At 40.3% G+C, this 22,282-nt stretch overlaps 4 protein-coding genes across 4 annotated transcripts; 1 reads left to right on the top strand and 3 right to left on the bottom strand.

Annotated features, from left to right (window-relative positions):
• Positions 1-667: 667 nt before the first annotated feature.
• On the bottom strand, positions 668-5,092 carry LOC144212922 (short transient receptor potential channel 2-like). The gene is made up of 13 exons (XM_077741116.1): positions 5,075-5,092; positions 4,270-4,962; positions 3,797-3,997; positions 3,556-3,720; positions 3,323-3,497; positions 3,045-3,245; positions 2,756-2,918; positions 2,586-2,678; positions 2,323-2,515; positions 2,109-2,236; positions 1,968-2,037; positions 1,454-1,571; positions 668-1,365 (listed from the first exon to the last, which is right to left on the bottom strand). The coding sequence occupies exons 1-13, from the start codon at positions 5,087-5,089 to the stop codon at positions 668-670; spliced, it is 2,913 nt and encodes a 970-aa protein (XP_077597242.1). The 5' UTR covers positions 5,090-5,092.
• Positions 5,093-5,451: 359 nt separating this feature from the next.
• On the bottom strand, positions 5,452-15,923 carry rb1 (retinoblastoma 1). The gene is made up of 27 exons (XM_077740910.1): positions 15,649-15,923; positions 15,144-15,264; positions 14,817-14,920; positions 14,612-14,746; positions 14,482-14,520; positions 14,325-14,374; positions 14,088-14,198; positions 13,813-13,958; positions 13,659-13,736; positions 13,458-13,567; positions 13,303-13,377; positions 12,538-12,625; positions 12,349-12,465; positions 12,214-12,270; positions 12,073-12,104; positions 11,908-11,984; positions 11,592-11,818; positions 8,053-8,168; positions 7,742-7,884; positions 7,491-7,636; positions 7,308-7,412; positions 7,093-7,206; positions 6,880-7,019; positions 6,788-6,818; positions 6,568-6,710; positions 6,446-6,492; positions 5,452-6,341 (listed from the first exon to the last, which is right to left on the bottom strand). The coding sequence occupies exons 1-27, from the start codon at positions 15,756-15,758 to the stop codon at positions 6,271-6,273; spliced, it is 2,733 nt and encodes a 910-aa protein (XP_077597036.1). The 5' UTR covers positions 15,759-15,923; the 3' UTR covers positions 5,452-6,270.
• Positions 9,136-11,804, top strand: LOC144212784 (lysophosphatidic acid receptor 6-like). The gene has a single exon (XM_077740911.1). It carries the CDS (start codon positions 9,148-9,150, stop codon positions 10,249-10,251), a length of 1,104 nt encoding a protein of 367 aa, XP_077597037.1. The 5' UTR covers positions 9,136-9,147; the 3' UTR covers positions 10,252-11,804.
• Positions 15,924-16,910: 987 nt separating the features above from the next.
• On the bottom strand, positions 16,911-22,128 carry slc6a7 (solute carrier family 6 member 7). The gene is made up of 14 exons (XM_077740590.1): positions 21,922-22,128; positions 20,928-21,135; positions 20,658-20,789; positions 20,377-20,569; positions 19,575-19,713; positions 19,351-19,485; positions 19,171-19,274; positions 18,946-19,070; positions 18,531-18,643; positions 18,315-18,452; positions 18,125-18,224; positions 17,912-18,030; positions 17,598-17,771; positions 16,911-17,516 (listed from the first exon to the last, which is right to left on the bottom strand). The coding sequence occupies exons 1-14, from the start codon at positions 21,976-21,978 to the stop codon at positions 17,352-17,354; spliced, it is 1,902 nt and encodes a 633-aa protein (XP_077596716.1). The 5' UTR covers positions 21,979-22,128; the 3' UTR covers positions 16,911-17,351.
• Between the last annotated feature and the right edge of the window lie 154 nt (positions 22,129-22,282).

The following is a 22,282-nucleotide window of genomic DNA, read 5'->3' on the forward strand; positions in this document are numbered from 1 at the left end:
TAAAATAAATGTCCTCCGTATTGACAAATTCCCTGGAAGGATTGATATTTATCTATTATATTGTACAGTAAATGGCATTTAACATGAATTTCCTGTTGACCCTCATTATAGTTACTTTTTATAACTCGTACACTAGCATTGAAAGAATGAATAAATATCTACTGCAAGAATTGATTGCATTTAAGCATGCAGTATGTCTGTCGATTATAGTTCACTGCTGAAAACCTCTTAGATGTTTTTCTTGTTGCAATTTATTTGGCAACCATTGTATTCTTGCTGCAGTTATCCAAACAACACATTAACAATACAGACATGTTTTTTACCAGTGGCAGCTTGGACGCAATGTACCTTGGGGACAGGGCTCAGGTGATGTATTATTCACCCTAGTTGGACTGGGTGTATAAAGCAAGCTGAGACTTGCATTGTGCATGCTACAAATGTTGGATAAATAAGGCTTTTTTTAAAAAAATATACTATTTTTTTTAGGCTTGCACAATGTCAGTCTAATTCATGGTGAGTAGCAATTAAATAGGGAGCTATTAATTCAAATAAAAAATGGAATATAAGACGTTACCAGTCTCAATATTTACTATCAATTTCCCTATGCAAAAAAAACCTGATATATGTCACTAATCTAATGACGTCATGATGGTTTTTTTTTTCTCAACTACTGCGTGGCTCCGGTTTCATTAATGGATGCATTAGAACCAAATCCTGTATCCCCGGAATTGTTGCTCTCAGACGGCGACACTATTGCTGACTGGCTCACGACATTTTCACCTCCTATTTTCGGGTCAAACTGTTGCGTTTGAATCCAGTGAACGGTCATTTTCTTTTCCGGTAGCTCTTTACTTTGAATGGCATTGGCCATATTTTTTGCAACGGCCTCCTTATCACTGACTTTTTTGACAGGAGTAGTATCTTCCAGAATCTCCTGTTCTTCAATATTTGAAGGGGCCTCTGAGATGATCTCTTTCGAGTCATTTTCAGGGTCTTTGCCGCTGCTCTTAGTCTTAAACTGATTTCTACCTTCCTCCATTTTTACCACATCGTTGTGAGACACTAACTTGGACCCTACTTCCTCGCATTCGGCCTCAATTTGCATGTCAGAATTTTTGGGGTCTGCTCGGTTCTTTATCTGATCCCCTTCTACTATGGTGGCGTCACTTTGCTCACCCAGCTGGCTGTTAAAGCCTCGGAAATTGTTTTTGGCGCCCAAGATGTACTTGCCCAGAAAAGAAGCGCCGTCCTTGGGTGGCTCTTGGCTGGCAGAGTGCTCATTGACGAAATGCTGATGAACCCCCTTGAGGTCGTTGTGGATCTTCATGACCACTTTGCCCAGCTCAGTGATGCGATTGCCAACATCTGGTGGGGAAATGAGCAATTCTGGTGAATGGGATGCCAATGGCTACAAGGGAGATGGAAATAGAATGTGCATTTCCACATGTATTACCTTTTCTCCTTGTCTCTTCAAACTCTCTGCGTGCTGATTCGATATATCGTTGCACCAGAGCTCGGCTCACCTGCTGACGATACGGCACCTGGTTGTCCTCCGAGCCTTTTTTGTTGGCCTTCAAAAAACATACTTGATTATTTGCATGCATTACATAAACAATGTGCAAAAAACTGGAACAACTCACTTTTTTTATTCTTGATTATGTACTTTTTAATTTTAAAATTCAAATTGAATACTGAAAAAACAATCATAAATAGACAATACTTTTTAGACTTTGTCCCTTTACAGTTTTTTAATACTATTTATTTAAAAAAATCCAAATAGAATATATTTACAGTTGTTTTTCTTTTTTTTTTTAAATGTAATAAAAATAAAATGTGTTATCAGGAGGCTCAAAATAGTTTTGGACAATTTCAAGCTCAACAATATAGGTGTCAATTAATTTGATTATCTATTAGATGTAGCCCTGATATACAACGTATTTTGTTTAAGTATTCACACAAAATCTTACCAGTGAAGCAATCGGTGGATATTTCTCAGAATTCCAGTTAACACAGCAGCATATCCTTCTAAAAATGCCTCTGTGGGAAAATTCGGAAGATAAACAAACTATAGACTTCCACCCCAATATTTTTTATGCATTGCTGCTCACCTTAAGATATAAAATAAAGCTTTGGGCGAAGGGATGATGTTGAAGGGAACTGGCATGGTGAGGCCTTCTCTGAAATAACTGAGATACAACTTGGACCTGGCAAACTTCCACTCCACATCTGCATCGTCCTTAAATGACATGCCAAGATGTAAAAATGTGTCCACTTATTAAATAACATGTATTAGTAAAGTATGGAAATGATCTTGTATAGTACCTCAATTTTCTGAAAGGAGTTTGTAATCATAGCAATAAGCATGTTGAGTAAAACAATCACAATGACAAGCGTGAAGATGCCGTATAGAACCCTCCCGACAAATTCGGCCAGCGCGAACTGCGGCATGTCCACGTAATCCTGATTGGCCACGCCAAACATGGTCCAGAAAAGGAAATGGAACGTCTCGTTTAACCTGCCGTGAAGAACCGCCGTAATTCAGTGCCGTCAATGACAATAAATCTCCTACCCAACCTCTCTCTCACCTGCCCAGATGCGAAGAAATGACATACGGGACGTAGACGTTGTTGATCCCGCAAAGGAAAGCTGTCCCAATGATCATCAAAATGAACATGAATCTAAAAGGGTGATTGAAATTACAATCAAATATGAACATTTTGCGAGTTAATGACATCCAAAAGACTGAACCTCTCACCTCATCATGTCGTCAATCATCTTCCCTATGGAAATCTGCAGTGTTCCTAAGGACTCGTGAGCTGGAAGGATGTAGGCGAGTCTGGTAAAGCTCATCATGCTGGTCACTGCAAATAGAACCTCGGCAATGAGCTGAGGGTCCTCCTGATGCCAGTTATCGCGTACTGACAACAACAAAAAAACAGGAATGAAATACTGTTATCCCCAATTTTAAACCACACCAGCCAAAACAATGCATAAGAACAAAAAAATAACATTTAAACAAGGGACACCCTTTTCTGTTTTCCTACCAGTTTGAGTGAAGTAGACACACTCCTCTGTGCCATTGGATTCAGGACAAAGGAAATGACCTTTGAGCATGATGACCACGCGTAAAGAAAATGACGCCAAGTACATGCTGAGCACCATCATGTCCAAGCAGTTCCACCAGTCCAGGAAATAACTCCTCAGTCCCTCTATCCACACTTCCTTACACTCATACCAGAAAAACCCTAAGGTGACAAAAATAGGCATTCGGACTTAAACGGGGAAATGATTGAGCAAGGCGACGAGAAGAAAGCGCACCAACCGACAACCCAAACCATGTGGAAGGAGGTGTGCAGGAGGTTCTGCTGCCTGGATGCAAATTTATCCCGATACAACTCCATGGTGATGGATTCGCCCAGCAAAATGATGAGGAACCACAGATAAGAGGCGGAGTGAAGAAGGAACTTGATGACGGGAATCCTTAAGAGCTTCCCCACCTGAAGCCCAAAGTGAAGGTTTTGTTGAGGCAAGATCCGTTTTTTTGTTTTGTTTCACCTTGGACTTGGGCGCAATCCAGTATGCCAGTGAAAGAAGCGGCATGGTGAAAAAAATCCCAATGGATACAAAGAGCTTCCACGCCGTCCTGCTGCCTCGCCAGCCCGCCAGCTTGCCGCACCAGATCGAGGACAGAACTTGTTGGCAGATGGGGTGGGCTACAAACTGCACGTGCACAAAGACAAAAAAAGGAGGAGAGAGTGCAGGTTTGAATCCAGTTGGTGACCGCATGACCGGTTACCTGCTTTTGGTTGTAGTTGACAGCCAAGCGCAGTCTGGACAAGTTGGGGATGCCCTCCTCGAAAGCCTGCTGGTCAAGGTCGTCCTGGCTCTCGTCCCCACAGCTGTTGAGGATGGTGGTGACCTCGCTCTGGTTGCGACACATTCCCAGCAACTCCACGGCAAACTCTTGACAAAGCTCCTCCAAGCTTAGATACTGAGGCTGCATGAGATACCAAAGAACCAAAGAAAATTCAAGTGTGAGTTTGATTCATAAATCAACTTATTTAGTGAAAAAGTTGGTGACCTAATGTGATGAATTGACCTTTTTTTGCCATATTTTCTTTTTTCCCTGCAAAGTTTATTCAATATTCAAAATATATATACGTATATAAAGGTAGAACATATATATATAAATATAGAAGTACCTTTCCTGCCATTGAATATGGTGAAAAGGCCTATTTAGAGGATGCTAGGTGGCGATCAAGCACTGACCTTGAACTCGGGCTCTTTCCGAGAGAGCTTGCGCAATTCGCTGCTGAGACCAAAGGCGCTGAGCATGGCGTCGTCGGACGTGACGGAAAGGTAGGCGCGGCTGGCGATGCCGCGGTAAGTGTTGATGCGGGATAGGGAGAACTTAAGCAGGTCGTACTGACGTGCGTTGCGGCACTCCAGACAAGCGCAGGAGATCTCGTGGGGCCAAGGAATGACGTGGCCCTTCCGGGTCAGCACGGCCACGATGTCGTACAGATCCTTCTGGCAGGCCAAAGTCAGCGGGGTCACGCCCGGGGCGAACTGCGAGTTGTCGATGGAGTGGTCGAAGATGGCTTGGGAGAAGGAGCGCACGTCCATTTTGTTGCCTTTCTCCTGATCCAGCCGGTCCAGCAGGAGCTTGACCACCCGCGGCTGGTTGGTATCCACGGCGACCAGCAGGGCCTCGTGAATCTGCCGGAAGTCGAACTTGACGCCTTGGAGGAGGGCGTCCATCACGCCCTCACTCCCCAAGCGGATGGAGAGGTTGAGGGCTTCTCTCCATAGGCGGTCTTCCGAGTCATCTAGCTGGCGGACAATGCCGTCACCCGTCTTGAGGAGGCCACGCACCAGATCCATTTTCCCTTCCTGGATGGCGCCGATGAGCTCCTGGGGGAACGCTAGTTTTTTGTTCATGATCTCGCGCCATTGATCTGGCTGAGGGACAGCAAAGGCACATTAGCACTTTTTCCCTTCTGTATATAGAATTCAATTGAATGTCTGAATTATTGTCATTATACAATTATAATAGGAATATAGAAGTACTCACAGTGATGTTTTGCATCCCTGAAGCAAACTCGGAATGACGATCCTTTTGCAGTCCAAAAAATAAATGAAGATCTGCCAAGATGTGCGAGCACTTTGACGTTCAGTGGTTTTCTGTGAGTGTTCTGTGAGGAACTGTGGCTTCTATCAGCAGCAACCCATGGGGATCCGGCCAATTAAAATGTAACCACTTCATAATGTGTTTCTGAGTCGAGGTATTAATTAAAATGGTTGTTGTCCACCGTACAAGATTTCCCTGAGGAAGTCAGAAGTGGAAAAACAGGGAATGCATTTCTAAAAAAGACTGTTAGGCTGTTAAATGCAAGAGTATAATTAAAAGATCATTGACAAAAATAAAAAAAATAGTTGTTTCAATACAAATTTCAGGTTCTTGAACCAATAGGTTGTGTTTTATTGGTTCATAATGAAAGGGTGTCAGCACAATACAGCTGTTATACAACAGTGAATAAAATAAAGTACTTTGTAATGTGGTTGATGACAAAACTGAAGTGCATAGAGGACTTTGAAGGTATTGAGTGGAAAAAACGAGATACAAAAATCACTAACAAAGGATTTAGATGAACACAAACAAATAAACTTAAATGTCACTAAACTTTTTTTATGGATCCGTAAAACAATTAAAATACAGAAAATCCTAATATTTTGCATTTTTAATTAAAATATAGTGTAAAAAAAATTCTGCATGCTCATCATTTACTAAAACCTCAACTATGGAACAGTAAAACAGAAATTCAAGTGTCTTGTTCAAAAAAACAAACTTTTTTTTAAATAAAAAGATGAGCAAGCTAAATCATTACAAACAATTTTTCCTTAACCTACCTCTTTATGGTTTTTAAATGATTTATCTTGGGTTCAAAAACAAAAATAAGCATGTTTTTGTATGTTTATCATCTACTGATCGACCCACTGTTGTGTCATGATTGAACTTAACGACACTGCAAAAAATCTACAACCCCCCCCCACAAAAAAAAAAAACTTAATTAAAAATGCAGTGTTCTATCTTAGTAATTCAAACGCAAACAACACATCAAATGAAAATGAATCGTCTAATCAGAACCCCGAGCACATATTTACATAGCAATCCTCTGAGAAACGTTAAATAAGTACTAAAACAAAACGCTAAATGTACAGAGTAAATCAGGCTCCCAGTGCAAACGAGAGTGGACTTCTCGGACGGTTTTAGTGTTGTCCCTTTCGTGATTCCACCTCTTCCTTCATCTTCTGCTCTTGCATGCGACTGCGAGCAGAGCCTGAATGGAAAATTGGAGAATGTTAATATCCTGCGCAATAACATATTTTTTTCCCCCATTCGTCAAAGGAATCAAGCTAAATTTCAAGAAGTTATGTTACTTACTCAAATCATTGAGCCTCTGTATAAGTCTTGAATCTCCGTCAGATTTGCTAATTAGAAATACCACAAAAATGGTTATATAACAAGGACCGTTTTCTCTCTGGTCGCCAAGATTTCACACCAACCTTCCGTCGGCTTCATCTTGGCCATCGACATCAAATCGTAACCTCTTTAAATGTTTGGGAGTTCCTATGTGATCTGAGGTTCTCTTTAAAGAGCGCTCGCCGCTGTTAAGCATCTGATTGATCTTTTGGAAGCGATTGGGCGTCTGCATGAGAAACGGGAGAGTCAAATATTTGCCTCTGTAGGTCAAAAATGCGGTAAACAATACAAAAAGCGGCTCACCCCGAACGATTCGCCGATGGAAACCAGCATTCTGCGGGGAAAAGCAGCAAGTTTAAGCTGAAATTAACACTTTGGAAGAAGTGGGAACTCACCTGCTTCGTGGCGTCATGATGCAAGGAGAACGTGAGCTCTTCATGGGCGAGACGTACACGTTGTTGCTTCCAGGCACACGCAGAGGCGAACTGGGAAAAGGGCTGCGAGGGATTTGAGGGATCGGAGAAAGGGTGGGCGGCTGCAAGAAAGCAACCAGAAAAACGTCAACAGTCCAGACTTGAACGAAATGAAGCAGGGGAGGGATGTCTTACTCTTGTTGAAGCGTATTGAAGAATGTTGGTTTTCAGCTCTTGCATGAAAACCTCGTTATAAAAGATGATGATGGAGTCATAATGGTCGCCGCCGATCAACACGTGCTTGAAAGTCTGTGCGGACACATCAACTTACATTAGCTTGAATAAGAGTCGAGAAATTAAGTGTTCTTTTTCAAATTGAATTAATAAGGCGAGTGGAAAGACAGCGTCACCTCCTGGCTGGTGTTGGGCATGTCCTTATACGACGACACAATAGTCTTGAAGCGTAGTTCCACGCTTTTAACCCTGCATATGGCGTAAATGGATGACATCATCATCTATGTGGACGGAAAGGGCGACAAAAGGTTAGAAGGGAGGTGGCGAGTGGATGGAGCGGTGAAAAATATTCGGGCTACCTGATCGAGGTGTCGATCTCTCATGAGCTCGTAGTTGTGCTGCAAAGTGTGCTGGAAGAGAGTCCAGATGATGAGTTCCAGTTCCGGATGGGAGGAGAGCAGGTAGGAGCAGAGCATCTTCAACCTGGTGTAAGCCAGGCGGTACACTAGCCAGGAGACAAATAAAAAAAATAAAAAAATGAGAATTAGTGTGCGATTCCCCCCTTATATGGAGGATTTTTTTTAATTTTTTACAGCCCATTCCATCTTACATTTCTTATAGAAGAGGCTTAGTGAGTTAGACTTCATTTGTCGAGGGTTCTGTCCCGGAAGCGCGGCGGCAGCTTGAGAGCCCACTTTGGCCGGGGACTTTGGCGCTAAGATGCGAAGGGACGGGTGTACGGGGGACAGATATCTGACAAAAAAAAGGGGGGACCAGCGAAAATGTCTGGTGGTTAAGTGGTTTTCAAAGTTTTTTTTCTTCAAATAACATTTTACACAATGGTAAAATCAGACAGACAAATATGAAATTCCCCTCTGAGTCATGGTGGTTTTGCAAAATTCACTGTTAATGCAGACTCACAGGTCGGCGGCGGTGTGATTGTGCTGTAACGGCTGGTTGAAACTGGCCGGCGTCTCTGTTTGTTCTACAGAACCGAGCTCATACTCCTGCTTTAGGAGATCGAACAGAGGAGAAGCCTAAAAGAAGTTTAAAAAAAAGGCACAATTAATCAATTATAAAGTAATTTCTCACTTTTACATAGTCAGAAAGAGAGGATCCTAATATCAAAGTTTAAATCTTAACAAAAGATCCTTTTTTGGGCTATAAGCCCACATTTTACTCAGAAGGCAAACCTTCCACAAGTACACAGACAGGAGATGAGCACATGCAGGAAATAGGGTGTGGTTTCTACTCAATCGCTGCAGGTAGAGACCCGCAACCACTCGTGTTCTACTTTTGCAGTCTCTTGCAAATGTCAACTGTGGGCGTGCTGTTTGTCATCATCTCCCATAGTCTTTGCTGAGCAAAGTCCAGTATTGACTTTTTATTCAAGTAAAGAAATGATAAGAAAAAAAAAGACCATAAACAGTCACCTTCCACAAGCGAAACACTTTAATGCACCCAAGAGTTGATAAAAAGGAAATCCAGGTGCAAATGGCTAGACTGATATTAGAATTGAAACTAGGTGCAAACAAAAAAAAAGCAGAACTGGGAGGGATTTGCAAGTAGTGGCACCTCCCTTTTCTTTTGTCCCAGCTTGTTTGAAACCATAACAGCTCATAAAAGAACTTCAGACCGAGCAGGCTCACACCAGGAAACACAAGAGAGTGTTATTACACATATGAGTTAAAAAAAAGAAGAATCACTTCATCTTTTTTTCAGGCTGTGAGGAGGCATGATGTGACGTTTTTAGGAAGTGGAACACAAAAATCAACTGAGGAACACACTGAAAACTTCCCATCTTTGACGCCTGTATAACAGGCAAGGACAAATACAACCAAAAGGTATTTAGTCGCTCTGAGGAAGCCGTTGGGGTGTCATTTTTTCTCCTGATCGATCTGCATAAAATTTGTCTGTTACAGACCACTGGATGAACAGGTTTTTTTTTAACTGGGTATGACAGAGGACGCCTACAACTCTTTGAGAGAGCTACAGACTCTACAGCTGGTTTCAAACATGAACAACATGGGTCCAGTGGGTGCCAATCACACTTTAATGCATTGCAACAAGAACGATGACTTCAAGTACCCGCTGTACAGCACCGTTTTCAGCCTGGTTTTTATCTTCGGATTTCTCTTCAATCTGGTGGCTGTCTACATTTTTGGGTGCACGCTAAAGCTGAGGAACGAGACCACCACGTACATGGTCAACCTAGTGGTTTCCGACTCCCTGTTTGTCCTCAGCCTGCCTTTTCGCATCGTCTACTTCATTAAACGGGAATGGATGTTTGGAAGTGAGCTGTGCAAGATTTCTGTGGCTCTTTTCTACACTAACATGTACGGGAGCATCTTCTTCCTCACATGCATCAGCGTCGACCGATTTTTGGCCATCGTGCATCCGTTTCGGTCTCAGAAAATTCGGACCAAGCGCAACGCCAAACTGGCCTGCCTTGCCGTTTGGGTATTAGTTCTTTCTGGGAGTATTCCCACTGGGTTCCTTCTGGACACCACATCACCTAAAAACGTTAACGCCTCCAATTATTGCTTTGAAAACTATTCCAGCAACCAGTGGAAGTCTGAGCTCTCCAAGGTAGTGATGTTCATCGAGACAGTGGGATTCGTGATCCCGCTAATGGTGAATGTTTTTTGCTCCGCCATGGTTCTACGAACGTTGAATAAACCCCAAACCATCAGTCGAGGTGGTAGCATCAATAAGAAAAAGGTTCTAAGGATGATCTTTGTACATCTGCTCATTTTTTGTTTCTGCTTCATCCCGTACAACGTTAATCTCATGTTCTACTCTCTGGTCCGGACCAAAGTTCTCAAAGGATGCTCCGCAGAACATGTGGTGAGAACCATCTATCCCATTTCACTGTGCATAGCAGTGACCAACTGCTGCTTTGACCCAGTGGTTTATTACTTCACTTCAGAGACTATTCAAAGCTCCATCAAACGCAAGTCCACTGTTTGGCACAATGGTGTAAAGCTTCTCGACAGGTTACAAGGAGACAGTGCACAAAATAGCCCAAAACCTACCGCGAGAAATCTGACCTTGAATTATCAGAGAAGTCACTTGAGGGATACTGAGAATTTACAGTCAAAAAACAACTCCACTCTGTGATACCAAAAGGATTCTAGCAAAGACAATTAAAAGAAAGAAAAAAAAAGGATTTCTGCTGAAACAGTACCATGGATTAAGACATATAATAAGAGCAATATTTGTGCCATGGTGACAATACAAACAGAACTATCACTCACGTGACTTGGAGTAACATGGGAGTGTAACTGTACAGTAATAAGCTTCTCTTTTTTCACACGCATGAAATGTAGCTTGTCTTATTTTTCATTTGAAGCCAGTATTATAGCTGTTTTAATGTACAGAATTCGTTTTGAGTCATTTATCAAGTGTGGTGACATTAGACAGCCTTTTTTATGAAAGTGTAAGAATGAGTTGAAGACTGAAGTCTGGTTTCACAAAGTGGATGTGCCAGTTATTGCTGAGCAACCGAACTAAAAGCCACACGACTGAGTCACACAATCACTTACCTTACAGCTGTAAGTTGAATGGGCAATCAATGCCACAGACACACAATGACTCAACATCCAGGTGTTGTCAATGACTGGTAATCATTGGTATTACGCAAGTTTCAAAACATTACTAAAGTGAAATAAAATCAGTCAAACTCAAAAAAAGGTATCGTATCGTGGCAACAGTAATAACCCTCATTGGTGGGGACATGAATGTAAACAAATGTAACGTCCTTTTTTTTTGCAAAAAGCTGCAAGACTGAGCCTTGTAACATTCCTGTCAGGGTCTGATTTGACACAGCAAAAAAACGCATCACTTGTAAAAAAAAAACATCAGCGTGCGAGCAACAACACGCCTCGAGAAATGTGTCGAATTCCTGATCCAAGAGGGATTGTGATCGAGGATGATGACAAAACCTCTGTGACTGTGTGAAATATGCCTATCAATCACTTCTAAAAATGACTCAGAATTTCCCATCAGTGTGACTGTAAACTATTGACGGTACTAGACGTCCAATCCATTTTCCCAGTCAAAATATATTGGACGTTTAACAGTGTTAATGACAATGAAAGGTCAACATTCACAGTCATTATTACCCCGGGTTTAAAAAAATTGGATAATCATTTAGTGGTATTTCTTTGAATTTCAAAATAGCTTAAATTAAAAAAATTAAAACTTCAAATGATCTCTCTGTATTGGGAATGCTTACTAATTAAAAACTAAAAAAAAAGGAAATCTTTAAAAGTGTAGTATTTGCTATATTCATGACACTATGTCTGTTTAAATTAACAAGAATAACTACAGGTTTTGGTGAATTTCAATAAAATCAATCAAGCATGGGAATTGGTGCAAAGAATTACTCTGGATTTAAAGAGACACAGAATAAATGTGATCTTATTAATATGTATAAAAGTAATATAAATCTCACTGACCGTCTTCCAGGCTATACGTTCCATGATGAGGTTCTCGCAAGTCTCCAGATGCTTGACAATATCTTTGATCAGAGTGGTGTCCGCTTTGATAAAACTTTCAATGACTTTATAGAAATCAAAGGCGCTGAGATCCAACACGTCCAGAATCCACGGAAAGCACAGGTCCGCTGTACCCGGCTCTCCTGCATTACGTCCGTGATTGTATCCCCCAGTCTTAAAACTGCTCTCTAGTCAAGAGAAATAAACCTTTGTTAGGAAAACCAAAGTAAAGTCCAAATTTGACCGATATAGGTATATATATATATAAATGACACACCTCCATATGTTGCCATGACAACTTCAAGGGCACAGGCCAAGAGCGATGTATGGAATGTGGAGTTGTTGAGGAGTTTACTGGAATTGATGGCAAGTGAATTAAGGCCAAGAAAGCTTTCCCAAAATGAAATATATATAAATAGAAAACGTTTGAAATCATTCCTACCTGAAATTTTGCTCAGACAGTCGCTTCTCTTCCTAAAAGATAGGGAATGTATAGCATTATAGAACGTATTCTATTGTATTTTCATGCATAAGCGTATAAATGGATACATTTTGAAGAAGAAAAATGCATGATTTACGGTACCGATTTAAGCATTGCCTCCATGACTTTGTAGTAGAGTTTGACACCAAGATTAAATCTCTAGTAGACAAAAATACATTAAGAGCAATTATAAGAACAAATATTGTTGGACGTGCACATGAAAATGTTTCATGGTACCTCCTTTCCGAGAGAAATGCATTGGGGTCCAATGGCCTCAGCAAACCTCTGGCTGAATTTTTGTCCAAGTGTCTCCAAGCGTTTCAGAATATCCTGAGCTGGGTCTACAGTACAGTTCTGATAACCCCCCAAAAGAATGCTTGTCACATATGAACATAAGTTGACATTTAGATTACTGTGGAGGTCTACCTTGAAATATGTTGCTAAATTTGTAGATGGCTGGTCACCACGAGCGGTGAGATCTCCCCTCAACTGCTGAATGGAGTTCATGGTAGCTCTAAAATCGAAAATATTGATCACAAAAAAAAAAGAAGTTCAGAAAATGAGATGAGCTAAGAAAAAAATCTCAACATAAAGAGTTAGGGCAGACATGTCCAAAGTCCGGCCCGCGGGCCAATTAAGGCCCGTGGACAAATTTTTACCGGCCCGTGGCCTCTATCATGAAATCAATAATACACGGCCCGCCAGCACTGTTGACCACAGTATAAAATACATGAGTTCATTATTTTTTTTGTGATGGTCAAAATCACAGTTTGAATATGCAGTGATCATTGTTTTGTTTTCAGCACTGTTCCTACAGTGAGCATATAATAGTGAATAATATGTGATGTTTCACATGAACTTAGATATCCTTGATAGTTTTCTTAATTTTTTGTGGTTTGTGATTTTGGTAAAAACCTAAATGTAAAAAAAAAAAAAAAGTAAAAGTTAAAGTATGCCATTTGTAATTAAAAAAAATCCGAAACGGTTAATTTGTATTTAATGTTAATGGTTCAAAGAATGTCAGGCTAAATAGTCGGCCCGCACACATTTTCACCTTACCAAATCTGGCCCTCTTTGCAAAAGGTTGGACACCCCTGAGTTAGGGTGTAACGTTTGATATCTTAATCACAGTTAATGCATTTTCAACTAAGTAATTGCCTATTTTGTAACTGTATATCATACTGCATTCACCTGATTGGAGTCTGTGGAATCACCATGGCATCTTCTTCTAACATATTCTTCTTAGGTGTTCTCTCCACTTGTACACTGAAAGGATTGATAAATGTTTTTTGTCTCATGTTCCCTTAACTATTGCACTAGGTCATTTTGACATTAAAAATCCTTACTGTTCCACTTTTGGCGAAAGAAGTGTCTCGTCGCTGTCCAAAAACAACCGAGCATCAATGTCTCTACACTTGAGGTAATGCTCTTCATAATGTTGATTGATGCTACTGGCCTTTAGGGAGAAATAAATTATATCGTATGAAGAATGGCAGCGAGGGATCATGTTTCAGAATTTATGATTCGATGTGCTCCACAAGGTATACCTGAGGAAGACCGGATGTGTTATGAAGATCCAAAGAGACCACAAAAGCAGAAAAACTGGTCTGATACACATGTTTCACCTACAATTATAAAGGGTTATTGATATTGAACATGATGTTTTTCCAAAAGTAATGCACAAGACGAAGAGAGGTGCACCTCATCTAAATTGCATTCATTTTCTTTGCACAAGGTTTCAAGCAGCAGGAGATCCACCACCGGTTCTGTGACTCGCGCTTTGGAGTTGACCTGGTTGCGGCGAGACGTTCGTGTGACGGGACTTTGAAATTTGCTGATGGCGGATCCTGAAAATGGCGGATAAAGAACAATATTATTCACAGCAATCCCAACGCAATAAGATACGCCACATGGAATAATTTACAACCCCATGACACTGGATTAGAAACTTCCGACCTACGACCAACGTGACTTACGGTAAAAAGGCTGTAGGCAATCGGGAGAGCATCGTTTGGTGAATAACTCGAGCGTGCAGAGCAACAACTGAAATGATATGACTAGGTCATCCTCCATCTGCAAGGTCCTTCCTGCATTGAAACATCATCAAACTTAAGTATCAGGTTCACAAAATTAAAATACAGACATTGGAAGCGAAAAGAAAGGAAGAGTGGGGGAAAAAAAGGACATGGAAATAGTTGCACAAAAACACTAACCTTTGGCTAAAAGAAACATTGTCCAGCAGGCCCGTATGGTTTCATTCTCCCTGGAAAAAAATAAAAAATAAACTGATAGTGAACAGTCAGCACAGCTTTAATATGAAAAAATTGAAACGAGAAATGTAGAAAACAATTGTTTTTGCCATCGACTTACTTTGTCTGAGTGGGCACCGCAAATATACTTTTACATGTCCTGAAACAACAACAAAAAGAACATTGCAAAAACAATGAATCTTTCAAATGAAGAATCTTTAACTGCTTTATTATTATTATACTTTACTCACTTCTCAAACCTCTGGTAAAGAGCCAAGGTTACTTCATATTTGTTCTCCAAACGTGTCAGTGTTGAATTCACTTTGGTGCTTATTGTATCCAGGTTGATGTCTAGTTTCCGAACCAAACCTACAAACTGCTTTACGCTGAATACATTACGGTTGGTTAAGGTTTGGTGGGCAAATAAATACAGAAAAAAATAGCAGGAGTACTTACTTCATACCAACAGCTTTCAGGACCTGAGTTAGGGTGAAGGAATTGGCATCCATGTCGGTCACAATAGCAAACAGGGCGGCACCCCATAATCTTTTTTGATCTACCTAATGTCAGAAGAAAGAAAATATGCAGTTCAGCTAAACCTAACCAGAATGGATAGAGCAGACTTGGACACTTATGGTTTACATTATATATGAATAGTATTTCTAGGGCAAATGTTGTGGTAGTTAGTAAGTCACAAGGTCGAATACAATCAGCGATGCTCATATGATTGGATAAATGGTCTAGGATTATATAATGATGAGATAATGTATAAACTATACGTACTTGTAATTCATCCAGGGACTGCTGACGACTTTTGTACATCTTCCAGGTCCGGTCGCAAACCACATCGGACACATGAAGCCTCTTGCAAAGAGCAATAAAGTCAGCATCCTTGTCTTTGTGCCTTCACAGGGGGTAAATAAGAGCATCTATTAATAACAAATTTAATATATTAAGTGAAGATTTGCGTTTCTTTTTGTATCAACTTCTCATGATTTCCCATGGAGATGCACCAAAACAACAACAAAACCCATGATCTAATGCAACTGAAACCGATTCATGATTGTTAAGAATATGAATTATATTTCAGATTTTGAGATCTAAGTGAAATATGTATGTTTATTGTGGACAAAGGCCTTAATGAAAGGACGTAGCTAACACAGATATTGTCCAGCTGATCACTAACTTGTAGGAGTAAATGTCAGAATCAACATGACTTGAAGTGAAATATTATAATTGATTATTGATTTGATCAATAGTACATTAGATTATTTTAAGAGTATCTTACTTTTTCGCCGTTAACTCTGTGCTGGTTTTGCCGACCGATGAGGAACTCTCGGGTTTATTTTTCGTCTCTTTGCTTTGGATCGAGCCGGCACTGCGCCGCTTCGGTGGCATTCTCGGATCTCGCTAAATCAAAAAGATATAGCAAATCTTGCTGCAAGTTAAAATGAACAATACGATTTTTAAAAAGTATATTTAATAATAAATCCAAACCCAGCGGGTGTGTTTGGACTACACAAAACCTGGGTGAATTACGAGACTTGGTGCGTTCGATTTGTCTCAAAAGAATGCATGCTGGGCGGAGGCATTGTCACGTTTGCCGCAATTTCTTCCTCAAATTAATCATCTCATTTCACTATTTATTGCTGTTTCACTAATACTAATATTGGATTTTAAAATAGTGTATGGTGTTGATTTTTTTGCATTGACATACGCTATGTGATGTTGCGGAGGAGTGTAAACATTAAAAACAAGCCAACTCTTGGGACAAAACCGCGGGAAAGTTTCTACGCCACATCCGCTTTGAATCGATTCAACCATTCAAACGTCACAAGGAACATATCGAAACAGGGGTTATTTTGAACAAACAATGCAGTCCATTTTTTATCATTTAGTGTATAGAAAGTAGAAACGAATCATTCATTATTTGTCCAGTTGATTACTTTTTTTTTAATCTCAAATGTTCACACCCAAAAGTAAGGAAGTGTCATGTGCGTTGTGCTTAGTTTACTTGACCCTTACTCATTACTGCCCTCTTCTGGTAAATGTGTGGACTATCCAGGACCAAGCAGTTGGGGTTACATACATAGCCTATGCATTATTATTTTAAGGCACACAATTAAATACAATGGTCACAAAGGCCACAACGTTTAAATGTGACAAGGATAGAAAAATAATAATAATATATAAAACAGGAAGATAACACATTGTTTAAATAAAGCAGAAATGCATTTCAAATTCATCTGAGGAAAAATGACCAATATTCTTACAGCTAGGCATTTCTATTTAAGGCAATAAACTAGCTGTGATAAAATATAACTTATAAAAGAAACACCACAATTTTCATGAATATAGATCCCACAATGGAAATGTACATTTATAAACACAAGTAATGCAAAATAACCTAAAGAAATTGACATTCAACCATTTTTATATTTAAAAACATTCCTATACAACAGGTATGCTTAAATAAAACATAAATTACATATATAAACTACATTGAAATACATATATTTTGGCAATTTGTACGGTTATTCTAACAGCTAGCGTATATACGATATCCATGTATCGTACTTTGTTGTTCCATTTTGGAAAGAATACTTGTTTGATGTGAATTTGTGGCAATGTTTTGGAACTTGATTTGGACTTTAATAGGGAAAGCTCTTGTAATAATGACCGGTTTCAATACACTGAATAAGTTACATATTTAGGAGCCAACAGTTTATAAAAATAAAACATTATTAATACAATTTCTGAAAACTCAGCATGAATAAAGCAGCAATTGCTGCTAGTGCAATACCAATTACCCTGTTGGTAACAACTACACCAGTAGAGGTCGTACTGCTCGCTTGATTAATACCATCCTGCAAGGGTGTGTTCATACACTACCACCAAAGGCAACTTAAGAGTTATTAAAGTCATATTTCCAGGGATTTTTGAATAAAACAGTCTGCTAATATATTTCTTGGTGATTTGTAACTCACAACATCACAAGCCTCTCCCATCCTCCCATGTCATGGCATTGAAGTCCATGTTGGTGAGAGTAACCGTGAATAGACCATCCACCCTCTCTGCATTCACGTTCCCCTCTGTGCCCCGCGCGCCGTTGTTTGTCCTCCAGGAGTTGAGTGGTCGAATGGATTTGCAGAAACGCTGTAGGTAGTAAGAAGCAGACAACGTGAGTTGTAAACCATTTGACCATTAAAATGTGGCAATCCTACTTATGATACTGACTTCTTTCAACGTTCCAGTCTCCTTATAGATAGCTACGATGGCCCAGATCACAATCTGCATACAGCAGGTGGTACCCATACACACCCCCAATGCTTTCCCCCAGCGAGGGTACACATAGTCACCATAGTTGAGAGAGGTATTATACATTTCCATGAAGATGTAGGTCAGGATGAACTACAACCGCAACCAAACAAAGAATTTTTCAACTTAAAATAATTAGGAAACAGTATCCCAACTGATTTCTTCAGAGAGAAATTCAAGGCCAACATGCATGCAAAAAATACTTGTGTGTGTGTGTGTGTGTGTTCACTCACCAACAGAAGAAATGGAGTAAAGAATACCCAGCATGCTTTGAAGTAAAGCAAAACTTTGCTGCACCAAGGAGGACAGTGACGAATCATGTCGATGATGTCCTGGCAAAACTGGTTAACCCCTGATAAAAAAAAAAAAAAAAAAAAAAACAGTTATATTGATCAAACGTTTCTACAACGAACACAACTTGTAGGTGGAGAAGCAAGCTGAGCTACCATAGAAGAAGGAGACGCCAGTGCACATGAAGAAGGTGATGATGATGAGGCCGAAACTAGTGCTGAAGGAGTCGATTAAAGTGACCCAGTAAATGCCCCCCTGTGAAGATGATAAATGCAGACAGCAGTTGCATGAGTTTATCTCATCGCATCTTTTGAAGCCTTAAATAAATACAAATTCATAACCTACATCAGTGACTAACAGAAGACCCATCAAGTAGAAGCAAAAACAGAGCCCAGCTAGAAACAAGGACTTGTGCTTGGCGTTCCTACGCAGTTGTGGAAACTCATCTAACACAGCGGTGGTTATTCCCTCAATGTTGCCAAACTGATGAGAGAGGATAATACAGCATGTGTAACAAAGTACAATGAGAAATAAATATCGGGAGGTGTTACGCAGTCTTACAAGTGTGTCGATCCCTAGCATAAAGAGCATCACGAAGAAGAGAACTGACCAGATCGCCGAACCTGGGAGTAGAGCAAGGGCCTCTGGGTAAGCTACAAAAGCTAGTCCTGGACCTGTGTTCAAGTAAAAAGAAAAAGTGATTACTGAAATGTCATTTGAATATTGTCAACTGTCAGAATGAAAAGGTGTCATTTAAAAATACTTGGCACAAATTAAAAAAGAGAGGCCGATTCTTTTCAAGTACTGCATTCCATGTTGCATTGTATAATACATTTGCATAACATAATATCCATCAACATAGGTATTCAATCCATTGAACTCAATTGCCTGTCTTACTCAACTGAGCTTTTCTGACATGAGCATTTCTAATATAGCACTAATTCACAAGGCAACTTCATTCTATGTTAACCCTTACCAGAAACCGCCACGTCTGCAACTGCCACCCCTCTCCTCCAAGCCATATGGCCCAAAACCGAGAATATAGCAAATCCTGCAAAAAAGCTGGAGAGGCAGTTTCCAGAGGTGATAATTATCGTGTCCCTAAAATCATAAGAACCAAGGTTTAGACCCCCGCCCTAAAAAAAACAACACAAAAACATAATTTCCATGTACATGCTGCTGTCACTCAGAAGTAACTCACCTGATGACATTGTTGTCAAACTTATTATAGGAGGCCATGGAAAGCACTCCTCCAACTCCAATGCCTAGTGAGTAGAAGATCTGTGAAGCCGCATCATTCCACACCTTTGAGCAGGTAAAAATACATTGGAGTTATTTTTTTAAATGCAACCTGCATCCGATCTCAGGCTGAAATCAGGACCTGTGCGTTGGTTATTCGTCTCCAGTCTGGTGTGAGGTAGAAAGCGATGCCCTGAAGAGAACCTTCCAGCGTAGCACCTCTGATGATCAAAACTATGAGTACAAAGTACGGGAATGTAGCTGTGACATAAACCACCTAAAAACAAAAGAGGGACAATCAATTAAATGGTGAAAAAAAAACATTCAAACAGGATGCATTTAGGGGAGAATTTGCAATTTAATGACCTTGCCAGCACTGTGGATGCCTTTGATCATACACAGGAAGACGATAATCCAGGCGGCGAGAAGGCACAAAGCCAGAGGCATACGAACGTGACCCGGGTCGTGGAGGCCCTCGCTGTTTACCACGCCCAGAACACGCTCACTAACAAATGAACATAAGAGGAAAGAAAAAAAATGCTTTATATAAAAGGAGGCAAGGCACTACCATACCCTGCTTAATTGTTGGCTGTCAATCAAATAAGTGTTTGAAGAAAGTAGTGAGTGAGGGCAGTTCATTATACACAATTAAAGACGATATAATTTGTGACCAATTTAGGAATCACAAAACAATGCTTTGATGTTAATTAAAAAAACGTGAGCTAGCAGCCAGACAGTTTTACAAAAGATGGCGGTAAGTCAGCTGTAATACAGAAGTAACCTTGATGAATTAGAAAACCAAACCTTAACAGAAAAAGCAACCAAACCAAAATAAAAACTATTATTCCGAGTGCAGCTATTGAAGAAGTTCCATGTGTCAAAACATTGGGAAAAATTTAGGGTAAGTGTACTGCTTCTACCTTCTAATGAAAGAAAATGAAATTCTCTCATAAAGCTGCTAACATCAAGATATGTGCAAATATTTATTTAAGACCAATGAATGAACAAATTGAGTGGAATTTGATAACACCTTTCGATAAGCTTCAAAAGGACATTAGTTTCTTCAAAGAAAAGCAAAGGTTATTATTCTTATCAAGAGTGAACTCTCGCTCAAGTGTATTCCCATGTTTGTATTTCAAACTTAGATACACACCACGAGTTCACTTACTTCCAAAAGATCTCTGAGGGACTACGGATTTCCCCGCTTGATCCATTGCAGATGGCGACATTGGCGACGGCGTCACATGACCAAGGCAGTGGGCTCTGGAATGAGCTCCCCAGGTAATAAAAAGTCCACGCTATAATCACATTGTAGTACAGAGACACCAACACGGCCACACAGAGCATCCCAATGCCGATACCTGCAAGACCAAACCAAAAATACATGCATGGGAATTGATTTTCTGCACATTTAGGGGACTAGCTGCCACGGAACAGGGGGGTCAAGACCTTTAAGCAGAGGGCAGCATTTCCATACGGTGATGGGGCCGGCCGCTCCGTATTGGCCGAGGCAAAGCTCCATGAGGAAGAGTGGAACACCAGTAACAAACAGCATGATGAAGTAAGGGATAAGAAATACACCTGGAAGTCAGTGACAACATAATATGCTCAGTCCAACAAGACCCATTGCATGTGATATATAGGACGAGACATGGTGGGTAAGGTTTGATTGGAGGGAAGTACACACTGATCCATGTAAACATGTTTGACTTTTCTTACCTCCTCCATTGCGATAGCAAAGGTAGGGAAATCGCCACACGTTGCCTAAACCTACGCAGTATCCCAGGCAAGAAAGTAGGAACTCGTACTTTCCACCCCAATGGCCCCTGGAGACGATATCATTTGGGACTGGACTTTGAGTTTGGGATTCGAGCTGTGGTGCGGCTGTGTGGCCATTTTGACAATGTCCATTCAATACATTTGAATTCTACAAGGAAATGACAAAAGAAATACTTCAAAATTAAGTTAACATGGAACATTTCCCAACAGTGTTGAACTCCTTGATTTGTAAACACAAATATTGGGTGAGCCATCACTACAGTATATACATGTATAGATAGATATATGAAGTATAAAAAACTAAATTATGATGATTTAAAATGATAAAATAATCAATCCCTTCACAGTAAAGATAAATTTTTGATAATGAGTCCATGCCAAAACGATGCCAATATTAATAAAGTCCAGAAATGCCATGTTTACAAATATTACATGACGCTCAACTGCGATAGTTCGTTTCTAAAGAGAAGTAGACATAGAAAGACATATTTGCAAGATGGTTTTATTTACAGGATCCAAAAAACACGACGGTACTAACAGAATAAGAATCCAATCGGAGGTTCGAACCCAGAATATCTCAAATGTGAGGCAGACCTGCTAACCACTCTCTATAACAAATAAACCATGGACCTGTCTTGCATTGTGAATGTGCATTCTGGGTAGTTTAGGAGAAAGAAACATGATCCCGTGTAAAACCTGGGCAACAAGTAGGAACGACGAGACAAAACAGTGAAAAAGCGCACAATAACGGAGCGTTCATTTATCGACCGAAACGCAACGGTTTTGCCTATTGCAAAAAGTGGAAGGACAGGTTTGGCAACTTCATATCTACTCATTCTTCACTCCGAAACTCCTGATTCGAACTAGTCAACAGGTTTCCGAAAACGCAAGTTGAACCTATAATTAGAGACAGGAATTGAAATTTTAAGCCTACCTGAGGGATGTTAAAACTGAGGCTTCCAAGTTCACCTTTGCGGCTGTCGTCCATCATCTCGAATTCTATCCACCTGCACGAATGCAATATTAGTGTTAGATTAATGGTTACATGGGATCCTGGAAAGTAATAAACCAGGCGCACTTTCGCATACTATATATACTGTAGGGTTAAATGATGCTTGGCAGTTTACTAGGACAAAGACACGGAAACTAGCCGGGGGCGGGGCTAAGGGAGGCAGGTGTGGAAGAGAAGCCACTCCTCCTTATTTGCTATGACGTCAGATTATCCTTTTTTTCTTAAATACATTTCTCAAACACACTTTATGAAGGTATTGTCTGATCTCATTTCATTTTTTGAA

This window comes from Stigmatopora nigra, chromosome 19 (assembly GCF_051989575.1).
Source record: "Stigmatopora nigra isolate UIUO_SnigA chromosome 19, RoL_Snig_1.1, whole genome shotgun sequence".
Lineage (NCBI taxonomy): Eukaryota > Metazoa > Chordata > Actinopteri > Syngnathiformes > Syngnathidae > Stigmatopora > Stigmatopora nigra.